This window comes from Rhinatrema bivittatum, chromosome 7, assembly GCF_901001135.1.
Source record: "Rhinatrema bivittatum chromosome 7, aRhiBiv1.1, whole genome shotgun sequence".
Classification (NCBI taxonomy): Eukaryota; Metazoa; Chordata; class Amphibia; order Gymnophiona; family Rhinatrematidae; genus Rhinatrema; species Rhinatrema bivittatum.
The window spans coordinates 288,397,309-288,414,440 of NC_042621.1; the positions used below are offsets into that span (position 1 = coordinate 288,397,309).

At 44.7% G+C, this 17,132-nt stretch overlaps 1 protein-coding gene across 1 annotated transcript in view; it reads left to right on the forward strand.

Annotated features, from left to right (window-relative positions):
* RBM20 (RNA binding motif protein 20) overlaps nucleotides 1-17,132 on the forward strand; it is a 272,827-nt gene that overhangs the window by 228,773 nt on the left and 26,922 nt on the right. The window contains 3 exon segments of the mRNA XM_029610357.1: nucleotides 3,401-3,532; nucleotides 11,155-11,234; nucleotides 15,380-16,079. Coding sequence (XP_029466217.1) covers nucleotides 3,401-3,532; nucleotides 11,155-11,234; nucleotides 15,380-16,079 — 912 coding nt within the window.

A 17,132-nucleotide genomic window follows, 5' to 3' on the forward strand; every position in this document is an offset into this window, starting at 1 on the left:
CGCTCCAGCCTGGGCTGGTGGCTGGATTCCAAACATCTCTCCTGTGGAGTATCTCTTCTTCTTCCCAACTGGACAGTGGTGACCACGGATGCCAGTCTTTCCGGTTGGGGTGCAGTTTGCCAAGAGAAATCGGTTCAGGGTCTGTGGTCAGAAGATCAGACCCGGTGGTCTATCAACCGCCTAGAGTTCAGGGCGGTCCGTCTGGCATTGCAAGCTTTTCTACCCCTTGTACGAGGAAAGGCAATCCGAGTATTGTCGGACAACGCTACCACCGTGGCTTACATCAGTCGCCAGGGAGGGACGAAAAGTCCTCAAGTAGCGGAGGAAGCATGTTCCTTGTTGGCCTGGGCAGAGCGGCATCTCAGCGATCTCGCTGCGTCTCACATAGCAGGAGCCGACAATGTCCAGGCGGACTTCCTCAGCCGACACCACCTGGATCCCGGAGAGTGGGAGCTAGCGGAAGAAGCATTTCTTCTCATTTGCAGGACTTGGGGAACGCCCCACATGGATCTCATGGCCACGTGGAACAACGCAAAAGCTCCGAGATTTTTCAGTCGACGCCGAGAAAGAGGAGCAGAAGGGGTCGACGCGTTAGCACTTCCCTGGCCGGCGGAGGTGCTACTGTATGTGTTCCCACCATGGCCCATGATCGGCAAGATACTGCGGCGCATAGAATTGCACCCGTCCAACGTGATCATGGTGGCGCCGGAGTGGCCGCGCCGTCCGTGGTTTGCAGACCTGGTCCAGTTGTCGGTGGCGGCACCCCTTCGTCTACAGGGGTTTCCGGGGCTCCTTCGTCAGGGTCCCGTCTATTTGGAGGATGCGGATCACTACTGTCTCGCGGCATGGCTTTTGAGAGGTATCGGTTGAAGCAAAAAGGTTACTCGGACGCGGTAGTTGCCACGTTGCTGAGATCCAGAAAACAATCCACGTCTCTGGCTTATGTTCGAGTCTGGGTAGTCTTTGAGGAGTGGTGCGTGGAGCGGGGTCTTAGTCCCACTTCCGCTGCTATTCCCGATATTTTGGCTTTTCTCCAGGCTGGGCTGGCCAAAGGCTTAGCGTGCAGTTCCCTACGGGTCCAAGTCGCGGCGCTTGGTTGTTTGCGTGGTAAGATTCGGGGAGTCTCCCTGGCTCTCCACCCGGATATCTCCCGTTTCCTTCGGGGGGGCGAAACACCTCCGTCCTCCTTTGCGGCTCCCTTGTCCTTCTTGGAACCTCAACTGGGTGCTCTCGTCCTTATGCTCAGCTCCTTTTGAGCCTCTGAAGCATTCTACGATCAAAGATCTCACGTTAAAGACTGTATTCCTGGTAGCCATTGCTTCGGCTCGCCGGATTTCTGAGTTGCAAGCTCTATCCTGCAGAGAGCCCTTTTTGCGCTTTTCCGATTCAGGGGTTTCCTTGCGGACCGTTCCCTCTTTCTTGCCTAAGGTCGTATCGGCTTTTCATTTGAATCAATCGATTGAACTTCCCGCTTTCGCGGTTGGTGATTCTTCCAACCCGAAGTTGAGGGATTTGAGAAAACTAGATGTGCGAAGGTCTCTTCTTCGCTATCTAGAGGTCACAAATTCTTTTCGTTTAACGGATCATCTGTTTGTGTTGACGTCGGGTCCGAAGAAAGGTTCTGCGGCGTCCCGCACAACGATCGCCCGTTGGCTCAAGGAGGCCATTGGTTCCGCGTACATTCTGCGCGGTAAAACACCGCCAGTGGGTCTTCGAGCTCATTCGACAAGATCTCATGCGGCGTCCTGGGCGGAATCTTCTCAGGTTTCGCCTCAAGAGATTTGCAGGGCGGCTACCTGGAAATCGTTGCATACCTTTATTAAACATTACCGATTGGATGTTCAAGCTACTGATGCTGGGGGATTTGGAGAGAGGGTACTCCGAGCGGGACTCTCTGCTTCCCACCCTCGATAACTTAGCTCTGGTACATCCCAGGTGTCCTGGACTGATCCTGGTACGTACAGGGAAAGGAAAATTAGTTTCTTACCTGATAATTTTCGTTCCTGTAGTACCAAGGATCAGTCCAGGATCCCGCCCGCAGTGTGGCGCTATAGTAATGGAGAGTCCGCTCATTGTTGTTTTTTAATACGCTGACCCCTTCTTTTGTTCGCTCTCCCGGTTGGAGAGTCTGTTTTCCTGTAGGGGTGTTGGAGTTATTTTACTTAGTAAGTTTCTATGGTTAGCTATGTTGGCTTTTGGATTTTTCTACTTTGACATTACGTATGACTGAGGGGCTGTGACTGGCACAGGGGCTTATATATGGCTCCGCCCACAAGTTTTAATCTGTCTCCATCTACTGGTGCGGAGTCACAACCCAGGTGTCCTGGACTGATCCTTGGTACTACAGGAACGAAAATTATCAGGTAAGAAACTAATTTTCCTATGTGCTAGCACTGCTGAAGAAGTGCTGTAATATAAAAAACCAAAATGTTAATTACTGTGAAAATCATTGCAGTATTTTTCTCTTTTGCATGTAAATGTATTTATTTATTGACGTATGTATTTGTATGGAGTGGAGGAGTTGTCCAGTGGTTAGAGCAGCAGGCTGAGAACCAGGGAAGCCAGGGTTTGAATCCCACTGCTGTCCCTTGTGGCTTTGGGCAAGTCACATAACCCTCCATTGCCTTAGGTACAGACCTAGGCCTTTTCTCCCAATCTATGGGCCTTATTTTCTACACATATCGCACGCGGTAAGATACCAAAATGGGGGCAGAGTCGGCCCCGGAAGAGGAGGAGTCGGGGCATCGCTGGGGCCGACTCCGCGAAGCCGCCGCAGACAATGGAAAGGTAAGGACCTTTTCGCGTCCTATTTCACTCCCAATAGCTACACCTCCTATGGTGGCGCTATTGGGTGCGAAACCGGTAGCGATCGCACCACGACGGTGCGATTGCTACCGGCTAGCGCAGGCCCGCCCCCCGTTTCGGCCCCCGCCCCTCATTTCCTAAAGTATCGCAGGCCTGCGATATTTTAGAAAATGAGGCCCTATGTCTATGGGAAAAACACTTTATAAATTACCCCCTTCAATTGTGAGCCGCAGACAATGGAAAGGTAAGGACCTTTTCGCGTCCTATTTCACTCCCAATAGCTACACCTCCTATGGTGGCGCTATTGGGTGCGAAACCGGTAGCGATCGCACCACGACGGTGCGATTGCTACCGGCTAGCGCAGGCCCGCCCCCCGTTTCGGCCCCCGCCCCTCATTTCCTAAAGTATCGCAGGCCTGCGATATTTTAGAAAATGAGGCCCTATGTCTATGGGAAAAACACTTTATAAATTACCCCCTTCAATTGTGAGCCCTCTAGGAACCTGAATGTAACTCAGCTTGAACTACCAATGAAAAAGCTTGAGTTAAATCTAAAATAATACATGAATTCCTTAATCTTATTTTTGTATTTAACAGGCCTTCTTAGAAATGGCATATACTGAAGCAGCACAAGCTATGGTACAGTTCTACCAAGAAAAGCCAGCCACCATAAATGATGAAAAGTTACTCATTCGAATGTCAAAACGATACAAAGAGCTTCAGCTCAAGGTAAAGCATATGTGTTCCCACTAACAAGACATTTGTATTTCCTCGAGAGCAGAGCTGTAGCCAGGCAATTTGGCACCTATGGCCAAGTGAAAAACTGCACCCCACTCATTACACAACACATGACACCACGAGTTGGGAGTGTTATGCCCAGTCGCAGACGGCTGTGACCTCTCATGATCACCTCTTTTTCCTCCGCACCATCAATCCTAGGATGAATGGCAACCACCGTCGACGTCCTTGGCGTTCCCGGGATGGCGTAGGTGCTGCCGACCGCCATCTTGTTTCCGGAATCACCTAAGGCGCACAAGGGCCTCCTTTGTACACGTCATGGCGGGAACCTCGGGAGCGTCCCATCCCGATGACGTCAACCCACTGCTGTACTTAAGCTGACCGGCCCTCTGCTACTACGAGTTAGCAAGGACTTCTCTCACTGCTAAATCCGCTCCATTCTTGGATCTCCAGTTCCAGTGTCTCCTCTTGGTGTTCGGACGCTCTGGGTACCCGCTCCTCAGGGGCCCTTTCGCGTTCCTGGCTATCTGCTCCTCAGAGGGCCTTCCTGCGTAGGACTCTCTCCTGGAACTTCCTTTTGTGAGTACCTTCTACGATACCAGCCTTGCTGAAGCTACTACAGTGTACCCCATGCCTCGGGCCACTACCTGGGCATACCTATTGCTCAAGAACTGTGTTTATTTACATTCCCGTTCCGCGGGCTATGCCTTATCTTTCCTCTCAAAGTCTCCACTACAGCTGTGTTCTACGTCGATGAGACCACGCCCACTGATGGTGAGGCTCACGTGGCTCCTCCCTGTGGGCAGAGCCATCTCTCATCTCGGCCTAGGGTTTACATTCTTACAAAACCATAACAGGGAGACTCTGTTCAGTGTTTGTACAGCAATGCCCATGGCCAGTGCAAGGGAATTAAGTGCCCTAGGAAACCTTTACAGCCTTGAAACCCCCACCCCATCACACCCTCCTCATACACAATTATAAATTATGCATTTACAATGACAGATTTTAATGAAAAAGAACATTCAAAGCACAGTTTTCTGAGGTAAAAATATCACTTACGATAGTATATTATATTTTCATGCACCGCTGAAAATATAATATTTTCTGGTTGGCACCACCGAGGTGCCAACCAGAAAACCCTGCAAAAAAGAAAGAGATATTTGGAACATATATGGTATTGAGCTTACTATAATGCATCTTGGGCTTGGGTATGGACCTCAGAGAGCCACAAGAAAACAGAATTTCTATATCAAATCAGCACTAACTGCCAGCACTCAAACAGCAACAACCCTCCCTATGAAAGTTAATACAATAAATATTACACCGGGCCTGAAATAGTAATACACCCCCTATTTTGAAAACAGAACAATCCAAGCTGCTATAGATCCCTACATAGAAACTACATACTAATGGAATAACTCACTTCAGTCACACATGCAAAACACAAATAGACCCTCAAATACAGAATAAAGAGACCATACAGTATAAATAGAAATGTACAGGCAAAAACTGAACTGGAAACCACAATAAGCCATATTCTGTAGACACTGCAACAATGTAAAAAATAGAAACATTACCATTCCTCATAAAACAAAATTAGTAAAACCATCCCAATAAAAAGAATAATTCAGAACAATTAATGAATAGAATAACATTCAGTAATTAAAAACTCATATAAAAATCTTCCAAACATTAATAAAATATTTTAAAACAGACACATCAAATATCACCCAACAATTAAAATAAGGATTTTAAAAAATTCCCCGTTATCCATACCTTGGAACTTTTGATTTCCAGATGCCCTGAAATTGTCATGGATTAGCAGGCAGAGAGTAACTGGAGTAGTTGTGCACACACAAGCTCCCTCTCATACGCCACATGATCTCTCTTATTCTCCCACACACGTACACATGCTCTCATTCTCCCACACACATGTACACATGCTCTCTCACGCTCCCACACAGGTGCTCTCTCACTCTCCCACACAGGTGCTCTCTCGCTCTCCCACACAGGTGCTATCTCACTCTCCCACACAGGTGCTCTCTCACACACATGCTCTTTCACTCTCCCACACACAGACATGCTCTCTCACTCTCCCACATACCGTGCACACATGCTCTCTCACTCTCCCACATACCATGCACACATGCTCTCACTCTCCCACACGTGTACACATACTCTCTCTCACTTTCCTACACACAAGTACACATGCTCTGTCTCATTCACACATGCTCTCACTCTCCCACACATATGCACACATGCTCTCTCAATTTCCCACACACAAGCACATAGCAGTCAGCAATAGCAGTCTCCTTCTTTAGCCCCTGTGGTCAAGGGAACGAATTCCGGCCATGGGGCATTGGACAACTCCAGGCCCAGCACGCTCCTTCTCGCCCTCAGCAGTGTGGCCCTGCCAAAATCAACAGCGTGGTAAGCTCTGCCTTAGAAAGTGGAAAAGCAGCACGGCCCCGCCAGAATCAGGAGCAGTGCCAGTGGGGCTGCTCTGCTTTTCCACTTGCTAACCATGCCGTCAATTTTGATGAGGCCGTGCTGCTTTTTCTTTTGCTGTGTACCTGCCAGCCGCACTGCTCTCCTCGGCACACCACAGCGGTAGTTGTGCCTTTGGCTGTAGCCGTATTGGCTATAGGCACATTACAGCTCTGCTTGAGAGGTTCACTGATGCTTACGTTTTATAACATTACGTCCATTTTAAGTTAGCCAATTCCAATTACCGAGAACCAAGGAAAAGTTGAATTTAAAATATTCTATTAAATATAATAATGACATGGGAAGGCCAGAAGGTTCTCCACAAACTTCAGATAACTCAAAAGTCAGCAGAAATTATAGGGGAAGTTTTTGGTACCACTTTTTTGTTTCATTTTAGCGTTTGTGGTACTTTCTGAATTCCGCCCTCCCCCCCCTTCGTAACATTTAGTCACATCCTAGCCTTTCAAGCCAGCAGTTTCTAAGATATTTCAGTTTGCTAAGGCATTGGCAGGGTTTGTTTTTTTTTTAACATGGTAATAAGTAGTTTAGTATGTATGTTTGAGTTTTGGGTTTTCTCCATTGATTGCCATAGAACTGGGGTGAATAAGTTTTGAAGAAAACATGCAAATGAGGCGGTATGGTAACATGATGTATGGGCAGGTAGTTTTTGTCTTTTTGTCTTTAGTCCACATTGACGTCCTCGCCCAGGCATGCTCAGTACAGTTCATCTGCCTTTTTCTATAGATGACCGACATCTCCCAAGCAACTTTGTATATTGGGAAAGTGATCATCAAGGCCATGCATACTGTAGTGAGATTGATAATGCATTCCACATCTCAGAGCTGAAGAGACCCTAAATGCATCATTATATTTGGATTACTGCTATTCAGCCTCTCATGCAGCTTTTGCTTGAACTTTCAATCGCAAATTTTTTTTTTTTTATTCATTGGGTATGCCGAATAGCTATTTGTCATGACCATGTTTCTGGCCTCAAATTAGGTGAATCAAGTTCTAATTACTTGCCCCACTAACAGCCCAATACAGAAAGTATTGCAGGAGAACGGATGCTTCGTGTTGAGCTCCCGCTCTCCTAACGTGCGCCCAGCCACCTCTCTTGGGTGTGTGATCCTATATTTAAACGAGGGGTTGTGCTAAAAGAAGGCGCTAGGGATGATTATGTGCCCCTAGCACCTCCTTGGCCTAGGAGAGGTAGATCTGTCAGCGGGTTCAGCAAACCAACGCTGAATTTTAGGAGCATCGGTTTTCTGAACTCGCTGACAGCGATCAGTTAGGAAAATGGACACCAGTAAAATTGAGCATCCATTCTAACTGGACCGGCCCGCACATTTAGGGCCGGATTTTAAAAGTGTTACATGCATAAGTTATGCGCGTAACCCTCTTAAAAGGCCCCTGCGCGCGCCGAGCCTATTTTGCATAGGCTCAGCGGCGCGCGCAAGCCCCGGGACATGCCTGGTGCATGAACAAAAGTACGCACGTGCGTAAATTTATAAAATCTACCCCTTAATTTTTATTTTTTAATTTAATTGAAATTTTTTTTACATTTTTGGTTCCTCAGATTTATTTTCTGCTTTTCTGTATACTTTTCCGGTCTGCTCAGAAATTAACACCTGCCCTTGGCCGCACATTTTACTTTCTGAATCCCAGGTGACTGACCAGTAACCTCATCAACATGCATTTGCATGTGATGAGCGCTATTAGTTTTCAGGGGGGGTTGGCCACGCATTTTTGAGGCGCTAAACCCCTTACAGTATAAGGGGTAATAGACACCCCTCAAAAACATGTGGCCAAACCAATGTTAAACAGTGCGTTCGGCCGAGCGCACTTTACAGAATTGGCCTGTAAGAAAGTTATAACTGTTTAGCAGTTCTCCTTGTAGGTCTCTAACCAATTCAGTGCACACATTTCTTAGCATTGGCAGGGCAATTTGTAAACCCTACAATGGGGCTTTTAGTCCTATGGGCACATTGTACCCATAAGGCAAGCTCATTTTCAAAGGGCTACAGGAATGGAATCTGAACTTGAGTGCATATATTTGTGCCTGTTTTGCAAATACACTCACTGAAATTAGGCCTGGGGCTTTCAAAATTAAAGTTCTGCATGTTCTCTTCCTTGTCCAGCCCTGCCACACCTTCTCCATAGTTAGCTTTTGCAGAAAATACTGGCAGGCTGGTGTCAGCACGAAGGTAAGAACATAAGAAAATGCCATACTGGGTCAGACCAAGGGTCCATCAAGCCCAGCATCCTGTTTCCAACAGTGGCCAATCCAGGCCATAAGAACCTGGCAAGTACCCAAAAACTAAGTCTATTCCATGCTACCATTGCTAGTAATAGCAGTGGCTATTTTCTAAGTCAACTTAATTAATAGCAGGTAATGGACTTCTCCTCCAAGAACTTATCCAATCCTTTTTTAAACACAGCTACACTAACTGCACTAACCACATCCTCTGGCAACAAATTCCAGAGTTTAATTGTGCGTTGAGTAAAAAAGAACTTTCTCCAATTAGTTTTAAATGAGCCACATGCTAACTTCATGGAGTGCCCCCTAGACTTTCTATTATCCGAAAGCATAAATAACAGATTCACATCTACCCGTTCTAGACCTCTCATGATTTTAAACACCTCTATCATATCCCCCCTCAGCCGTCTCTTCTCCAAGCTGAAAAGTCCTAACCTCTTTGGTCTTTCCTCGTAGGGGAGCTGTACCATCCCCTTTATCATTTTGGTCGCCCTTCTCTGTACCTTCTCCATCGCAATTATATATCTTTTTTTAGATGCGGCGACCAGAATTGCACACAGTATTCAAGGTGCGGTCTCACCATGGAGTGATACAGAGGCATTATGACATTTTCCGTTTTATTCACCATTCCCTTCCTAATAATTCCTAACATTCTGTTTGCTTTTTTGTCTGAGGAGTACTTGAGGAGTGATCCTCATCAGTGAGCCTGTTTATCCTTGTCTCCATCTGCTGGTCTCCTTCCCATCCCTTTGCCTTCAGGGGCTGAATTACTGGTAGGAATTTTTAACAGAACATACCAGGAAACCTTCATAGAAGTTAAAGTAGTTATTTGTCTTTTGTATCTGTCCATACTGCCAATTCACAGCCATGCTGGTTTTCACTTTTCTCTCCTGGGATAATTGTGTGTTATTTTAAATCGGCAACAGTATGATAGCTAAGACAAAAAAAAAAAAAAAGACAAATCCTTCAGATCCCCATTTATTCTGATTTTTGCTTCGTTTATGGTAAGATATTTGTTTTAAATGTTTTTTCTTAAAAAAAAACTTCTACTTTGCAACTTCAGCTGTTCTTGGGGATAGTCTTGGGATTAAGTCATTGGGTATTTTTACCTGCTGACTTTGGGCCGGATATTCAGAATTACGCGAGCGCGTAGATTTGTGCACGCAACCCAGCGCACACAAATCTATGCCCGATTTTATAACATGCGCGCGAAACCCTAGGGGAGCCCCGATGGCTTTCCCCGTTCCCTCCGAGGCCGCTCCGAAATCGAAGCGGCCTCGGAGGGAACTTTCCTTCCGCTCCCCCCACCTTCCCCTCCCTTCCACTATCTAACCCGCCCCCCAGCCCTACCTAAATCCCCCCCCCCCACCTTTGTTGTCTTAGTTACGCCGGAGGCCTCGGTCCCGCCCCTGGACCGGCGCCCCGCCCCCTTCCTGCCCCTTTTTCAAAGCCCTGGGACATATGCGCGTCCCGGGGCTTGTGCACATCGCCGAGCCTATGCAAAATAGGCTCGGCACGCGCAGGGGCACTTTCTCAGGGTTACGTGCATAAGTTACGTGTGTAACCCTTTGAAAATCTGCCCCTTTGTGTGCTAAGTATTAAACAGAAGGTGTGCATGCATAGTTTCACTTTGAAACTCGCCATGGGTAAAAAATATCTGTGGACCTTTGCTTTTAGTGCGTATACTCTTTTTCTGTGGAAAATAATGAGTGGTAGAGTTCAAAATGAAATCTATGCATGTTGTCTTCCTCCCCCCATCCTAAACATGCCCCCCAGGAATGCGCGCACTTCCAGCCACGTTGAGGCAGGAAGGTTTTTTTGGACGGCCACTTGGGTAAATCACAATTTATCCATGGAAGTGGGTCTTCCTTGATGTAATTCTGTGCTGATCCCTTGTCAGAATCATGGGCAGATATCATGCTTTAAAACTGTAAAGCACGAAGAATGGAAGAGTGAGAACTGAAGAAAGAAGGGGGATTTTTTTTAGAAAAAAAAAATACCAGGATGTGTGCAGCCCTGAAAAAAAAAATGTACATATGCATCGTAAGTGCAGAGATGTAAGAAATAAAATATATTAGGGCAAAACAGGGGAGCGATGATAGCTTTGGCTGTAACTTTTGTTCGAGGAAGGCTGTATATACCGGTAAGTGTAACGTAACATGACAAGTAAGACCAGTATATGAATCAATAGAATGAAGAAACATGCAGGCCGATATTCTGAGCTATGTAGGAATTACTGCTGCTTTAATTAGTAGAGCTATTTATATCTATTTTGTTCTGAACCTTCTCTTGCACTTTGTATATAGAGATGACAGTGTACTGGGCATGCCAGCACTTCCTGGCACTTTCTTTCAAACTAGGATTTTAGCCTACTTGCGCTGAAAATTTTGTTTTGCAGAAACTGGGCTGGGAGTGGGGGTGGGGAGGACCAGAAACAAAAGCATTGTCTTTCCAGGGAAGGAAGAAACACGCAAACTTTATCATTTTAATCCCTCTGCCAGTCTCCCCCACTCTCTTTGGGTAGTTGTGTGACTCATAAGTGCCCTTTCCAGAGGGATTGTATTTCCTGTAGGTTCCTGGAAACTCATTCCTAGTCAGTGATCGAGAGAGAGAGATTGAGAGAGAGCCTGGTGCTTCAAACACCTTAGGCTAGTGTAAAACAGTCTGACAAGGTAAGATATATATAAAGGGCTATTATCTCGGAAAAGCACATAAGCAGAATGCTGAAGCATGAATCTTTGTTTTGAATTTCTTTCCTTTTTCAGTACTATAATCTCATGAATTGGTTTCTTGGAGGGTACTGTTGTATATCTTAAGGGAGAAGTCTGGAAGCATGTACATCTTTGAGGTTTTTTTTTTTCTGTTTCAGAAACCAGGCAAGAACGTTGAAGAAATAATCCACAACATTCATTCTCAGAGGGAGAGGGACATGTTTCGAGATGCAGACAGGTAACACGTATCTAGGTGGGGGCTAAACCGGCAAAGAGTTTTAGCACTTTGGGGAATAATTTTAGTGCATCCTCACTATCTGTCTTCCCTTGGTATTCCCCTGGCCATTGCACAGGAGCCAGGAAGGACCCTTCTGAGCAGAATGGTTGAAATTGGATGCTGTCACCAAAAATGAAACTTGAATTTCAATGCTAATAGTAGGGGACGTCTATCAGTCGTCTCCTCGCTTCTTTGACATGCCCATATCTCATTTTACAAAGCCTGATCTCTGATTTTCTGCAGTGCTGTGCACAGATCAGGCAGAAATCCATATGGTTACCCATCAACCTGCAAATTATGGCCCAATATCCATTCCCCACAATAGAAAAAGATGGGTGTGCTTACCTGTAGAGGGGTACGATATTATGGTTGCTTCAGATTGGGAGGCAGAGAAAGGACATAATTTGTTTTATGTTCAACATGAGATGCCCTAAACAACTACCAAGCAGTGAGTATATTATATATATATAGAGAGAGAGAGAAAGAGAGAGAGAGAGTGAGATACAAAAAGAATATCTCCAACAAATAGCACATTTCTACTAATTATACAACCTTTTATTGTAAATATCATTGAAACTTAACATATCAAACATATTAAAGATATAAAAAATACATCAGCAATTGCTTATCATTGTACTTTCAACCCATTTCACCCACCATACATACTATGAGCTTACCACACTTCTCATTCATTCATCAGAACATACAATCATCTCATAAAATATGAGCTATCCCAGAAATGTGGTATTGTTGGAGATACTCTTTTTGAGTATATCTCAACTGATTTATTGTGTACCTGCAAATTGGAAGCCAATGTAAAGCCAAAGGTCATATTACTATATATATATATATATATAGTTTCAGGTTCAGCTGGACAAAAAAGGGGCCTGGTCAAGGTGTGACTGGGGTGAAGATTTCAGATTTAGCCAATTAAATTTGTCCTAAACACCAATGCACAAATGGTTGCCTTAAATCTATATTCAGCTGCAACATTAGCAGGTTAATGGCAGTTAAAGCTAACTGGCTAACTTCACCACTCAGCAGCTCTTGGAAAAATCTAGAAACAGTGATGTGGCTGACCTGGAGGACAAATGGCTCCTGACCACCAGAATAATATTCAACTAGTCTGGTGGCCTGGGCACATAACCCTGAGTGAAAGGGTTAACAAATTATAACTGAAAAGACAGGGAAGTAACAGCCTAAAAAAAAAAAAAAGCTGAATGCTGAAGGCCAAACTTTCAGAGATTCCAAACTGTCCCTGGTCACCTTGACGTATTCCGTCTGGTTGCTGATAGATTGTGAGGTCGATATTCAGCGGGTTTGTCCGGCTAACTTGGAGCTAGAATCCAAGGTTTGAATATTTACTGAAAGAATAAGAATCAATTCCACCTTCAGAGCTCACTGTCAGAGAGGAAGCTAATCCCCATTCAGTGCTGGGTTTTGTGAACGGCGATTGGGCTGCTTCATTCCAGAGTGAAGAAATAAATTAATACTCAGTGCCCATACCTATCAACCTTTCCAGCACTTGGGTATACATGGGAGGTGAGAGCCCCCCCTCTCCTCCCATTGGAGTTCAGGGACATTTGGCAGACGGGGGATGGGGATTTGGCACCCTGCATTCTTTAGACAGGGGATGGGTGGGGGGGGGGGGTGGGAATCAAGCGTTCGCCAGCTACTTTTTTTTAAATTTGGGGGTGGCAATGGGATGGGGAAATTGTGTGCTTCCCAATACAATTTTTTTTTTTTACTTGGAGAGGTGAGAGAAAGTAGGTTCGGGTGCGCCTCGCTACATTTTGTTTTCAGTATTCAAAAGTCCGGTGAGTAGTAAAGATAACTTTATTAGCGCATATTCAGCAGCACGGGATTAGCGCTGCTGAACATCCAGAGGAAGTTAAACTTTGCCACACACCAGGCTTTTGAATGTGGAAATCGGTATGTTTTGGTGCTATTCCTTTCTTTGTAATAACGATTATAGTCACCATTTTACACAATACTCCTGGGAGAAAGTAGTATTTACTTCAGTAGTAAAAGAAGAGAGAGAAAATCAGACAACTTAAACATTAACAGGTGAATTTTCAAAAGAGTTACACATATAAATGTAACTTACTATGCTGCAATTTTCAAAAGCCCATTTATATGGGTAAAATGCATTTACTCATGTAAAACCCAGCTTTAAGCATGTAAATGTTTTTGAAAATCAGGCCCCTAAGGGCATAATTTACTGAGGCCCTCTCTCCATTCTGTGTCTTTGGGTAAAAAAGCTTAGTAAATCAGGCCCTTAGCAAGCTGATAGAATCCTGAGAGCATCAAAGTGAGGAAACTGAAGGATGTGGGAATGAAGGAAGAAGAAGGAGAAAAGGAACAAACAATTTAACAAGCTAAGCAATGAGGAACCCTGAAGCAGAGGATGGGAACTTTGGCAGCAGAAAGAAACCTCTGTTAAGAGCAAGTTAGCGGATGAGGACTGTGTATCTGTCTGACCCTATGTCTGGCACAGCTGTGCTAGTTTCTGAGATAAAGAGTATAGAGGTCCATATATTCAGCCACTGTGCTGCTTGGCAAGTTAGCCGGATAAATATATCTGACTAACTTAGCCTATGTATTCAGCGGCACAGCCCCACCACTTAATACGGTATATCCGACTATCCTTAAGTTAGCCAGACAAGTTTATCTAAATAAACACAGAATTGACCTAGAATATAGACTTCAATGCTAAATATTCTTAATTGGAATCCAGCAGACCATCATATATATGAAGCTAGCTCACACTCATGAACTGGTGTTAGAAAAGCCATATGAAGGTAGCATTAATCCGTATAATCATCAGTCTGTGCCAGTATATAATAATTTTTAAGAGTCTTTTATAATGCAAGTAAAATCACTTAACTTATGAATGAGTTTTTAAATTCTTAGTGTTTATATTTCCAAAGCTTGGCGCCCCCCCAACACCGTTCAGTGTTTCGATGATCTGCATCGGGGCAAAAAAATAAAAAATGTTAGAAAGTCGCATTTGAAGTCTCTAATTAGAGCAATGTAAAAGTGCAACAGTGGATGTAACTCCATAGTAAGGTGCATAATCATAACGTGCCATAAGAACCATCTTATATATAAACAAAGACAAAAACTAATTTGTTACAGGGACGCGACCAGGTATGCAGCGTCTAGTTGTGCTAATTGAGAGCATCTGACAGCGGCCACCATTTTAAAGAGACAAATGTGGTCTTCATAAGGCTTTTCTAACTCATGTTCATGAGTGTGAACTAGTGTCTTATATATGATCTTCCAAATTTAAATTAAGAATATTTAACGTTGAAATCTATATTCTAGGTGAATTCTGTATTTATTTGGTTAACATTTCTTTTCACCTGCATGGATTATTCTTGTTTTGGATAAGTTTATCTGGCTAACTTTAGGACAGGTCTATGGGGTAACCAGAGTTAGCTGGATAAGTAAACCGTCTAACTCTGTTTCTCCCAGTTACGCCCCAGGAATGCCCCTAACTTATCTGGCCAAATTTTAGCCAGATAAGAAGTTATCTGGCTAGAATTTAGCTGGATAAGTACCCAAATATTCATTTAGCCGGATAACATCTGAGCTAATCCAGCTAAGTGCTTCTGAATATGGACCTCTTATTATTCTAAAGAAACTAGAGAACTGAGAGTATTTGTTTACCTTATTGAGAGAGGTTTTGAGATGGTTCAGTTATTCAGTGAGCCAAGTGCCATCACTATATTCATAATGCAGAAGTATTCCGGTAGTGTTTCAGAGGTGTTTATTATTATACCTGTGCCATATTCAGAGTACAAAGCTCACGGATGTTTCCTGAACTCAAAGAGAAAACACTCACATGCACACACCCACAATTCTTGAGTTACTGAGGTCTCAAAAGACGTTTCTCATGTAGTTCATTCTAATGGAAGAAAAAGAAACATTACAAATAGTTTTTATAAATGTTAAAAAGTAAATGTCAGTGGTTTTAGAATATAGCCCCATATAGATGGTGGAGTAAGGTGATCCTAATAACTTTCTGTGGGAACTTCAATGTATATGTTTATGCATGAATTTGTGTATTTACACAATTTTGTATGCACTTTCCTCTCATCCAGGCACCGAACTGAAAGGACAAGGTCTCGCAGCCCTGTAAGCCGCTCCTTGTCTCCAAGATCCCACACAGCAAGCTTTACATCATGCAGTTCTTCCCACAGTCCACAGGGCACTACCAGAGTGGAATGGAGCAATGGAAGGGAGCCCTGGGATCAGTCTCCTTATTGTAGACCAGAGGAAGACAGAGATGCACCATCTTGGAGGGATAATGGCGAAGAGATAAGAGAGAGGCCTGACCTATGGAAGTATGACAGAAAACATTATCTACGACAGCTGGATAAGCATGGTCATGAAGACCGAACTGAAGGCTCCAGAGGACACCGAGAAAAATATTCAAGAGCCAGTTCACCTGGAGCCCTTCACTCCTCAAGTGGGTATAAAAGCAGGGAAGATGAATACTATAGAAAAGAATATAAATCCAGATCTGATAAGTATCAGAAGCAGATGCATGATGCACCTGTAAAATCAAAAAGAAAGGAGGAAGGAAGGTTCAGAGAGAGCAAACATCCTCATAATGAGGACACATTCAAAGAGGAGGCCTCAGAACTAAAGTCTAGCAAAGCAGTGGAAATCTCTAGTCAAAAGCACATTGACAAAACGAAGGACAAAAAATTGGAGCCAGATCACGAGGAGAAGGAAAAAGCAGAGAAGGAGAAGGAACAGGATGGCGAAGAAAGAAAACCAGCTGAGAGCAAGATTGAGGTAATGATGGAGATTATCTTCAGCTTCAAATTACATTACAAGGCTTGCTGCAAGAGAAAAAAACAGATTCTATCATTGTAACATCAGTATAAGTTGTAAATGTATACAATTTGTTGCAAAATGTATTTTTTGTTTGGGAATCTTTTTTTTATCTTTTACCTCTGTGTGGGTATTTCAGCATGCAAGAAATATGATTCTCCAAGGACGAGCAGGATGATAATCCTCACATGTGCGTGACATCATCAGATGGAGCCCAATGCAGAAAACTTATGTCAAAGTTTCTAGAAGTTTCTAGAAACTTTGACTAGGCACACGGAGCATGCCCAGCATGCCCTATACCACGCGTCCATGTGGGGTCTCTCTTCAGTCTCTTTTATTCCATGGAGCTGTGAGCCTAGCAATTTGATTAAACTCTAAAAACTTGGCTTTTGCCTTGTGGAAGTCCAGCTGGCAGTGGAGCGGGTGCTGCAGGGCTTCAGTTCTGTGGCACCGACAGCAGCGGAGCCGGTACCGCCTGACCTGGAGAAGCTCAATGTGCTTATCGTGCCTTACCAACCCAGCTGGCGTCTGTTCCCAGGACTGCATTCATCCCCAGTGGGGCACCGAGGCCTCCCCCTACCGATATGGTGGTCATCACCGTTTCCTCAGAGGAGGCAGCTCCACCGAAGCTGGCGGAAAAGCCGAGGCCTATAGTCTCCCATCCAGTTACATTGGTGCCTGCACCTCTAGACGTAGGCTGAACACCTAGGGCCCCACCCCCTGTGGCATACAGTGAGGATGAAGGCCCCCTATGACCCCTGGGGGGATGATCAGATGGAGTCCTCCTCCAAGGATTTGGATGGTCTCCCGTCCTTCTCCTCCAGATGAGCGAAGGAAGTCTTTGCCTAAGGACTTAATTTTCACAGCGTTTGTGAGGATAATAGCAGAGGCCATCCCATTCCAGCTTTTGACAGAGGAGGATGCCAAGCACAAAATGCTTGAGATCCTTCAGTTTGTGGAGACTCTTAAGGAGATCATGGCGGCCCCAGTGCACAAGATCCTTAAGGAGTTGCT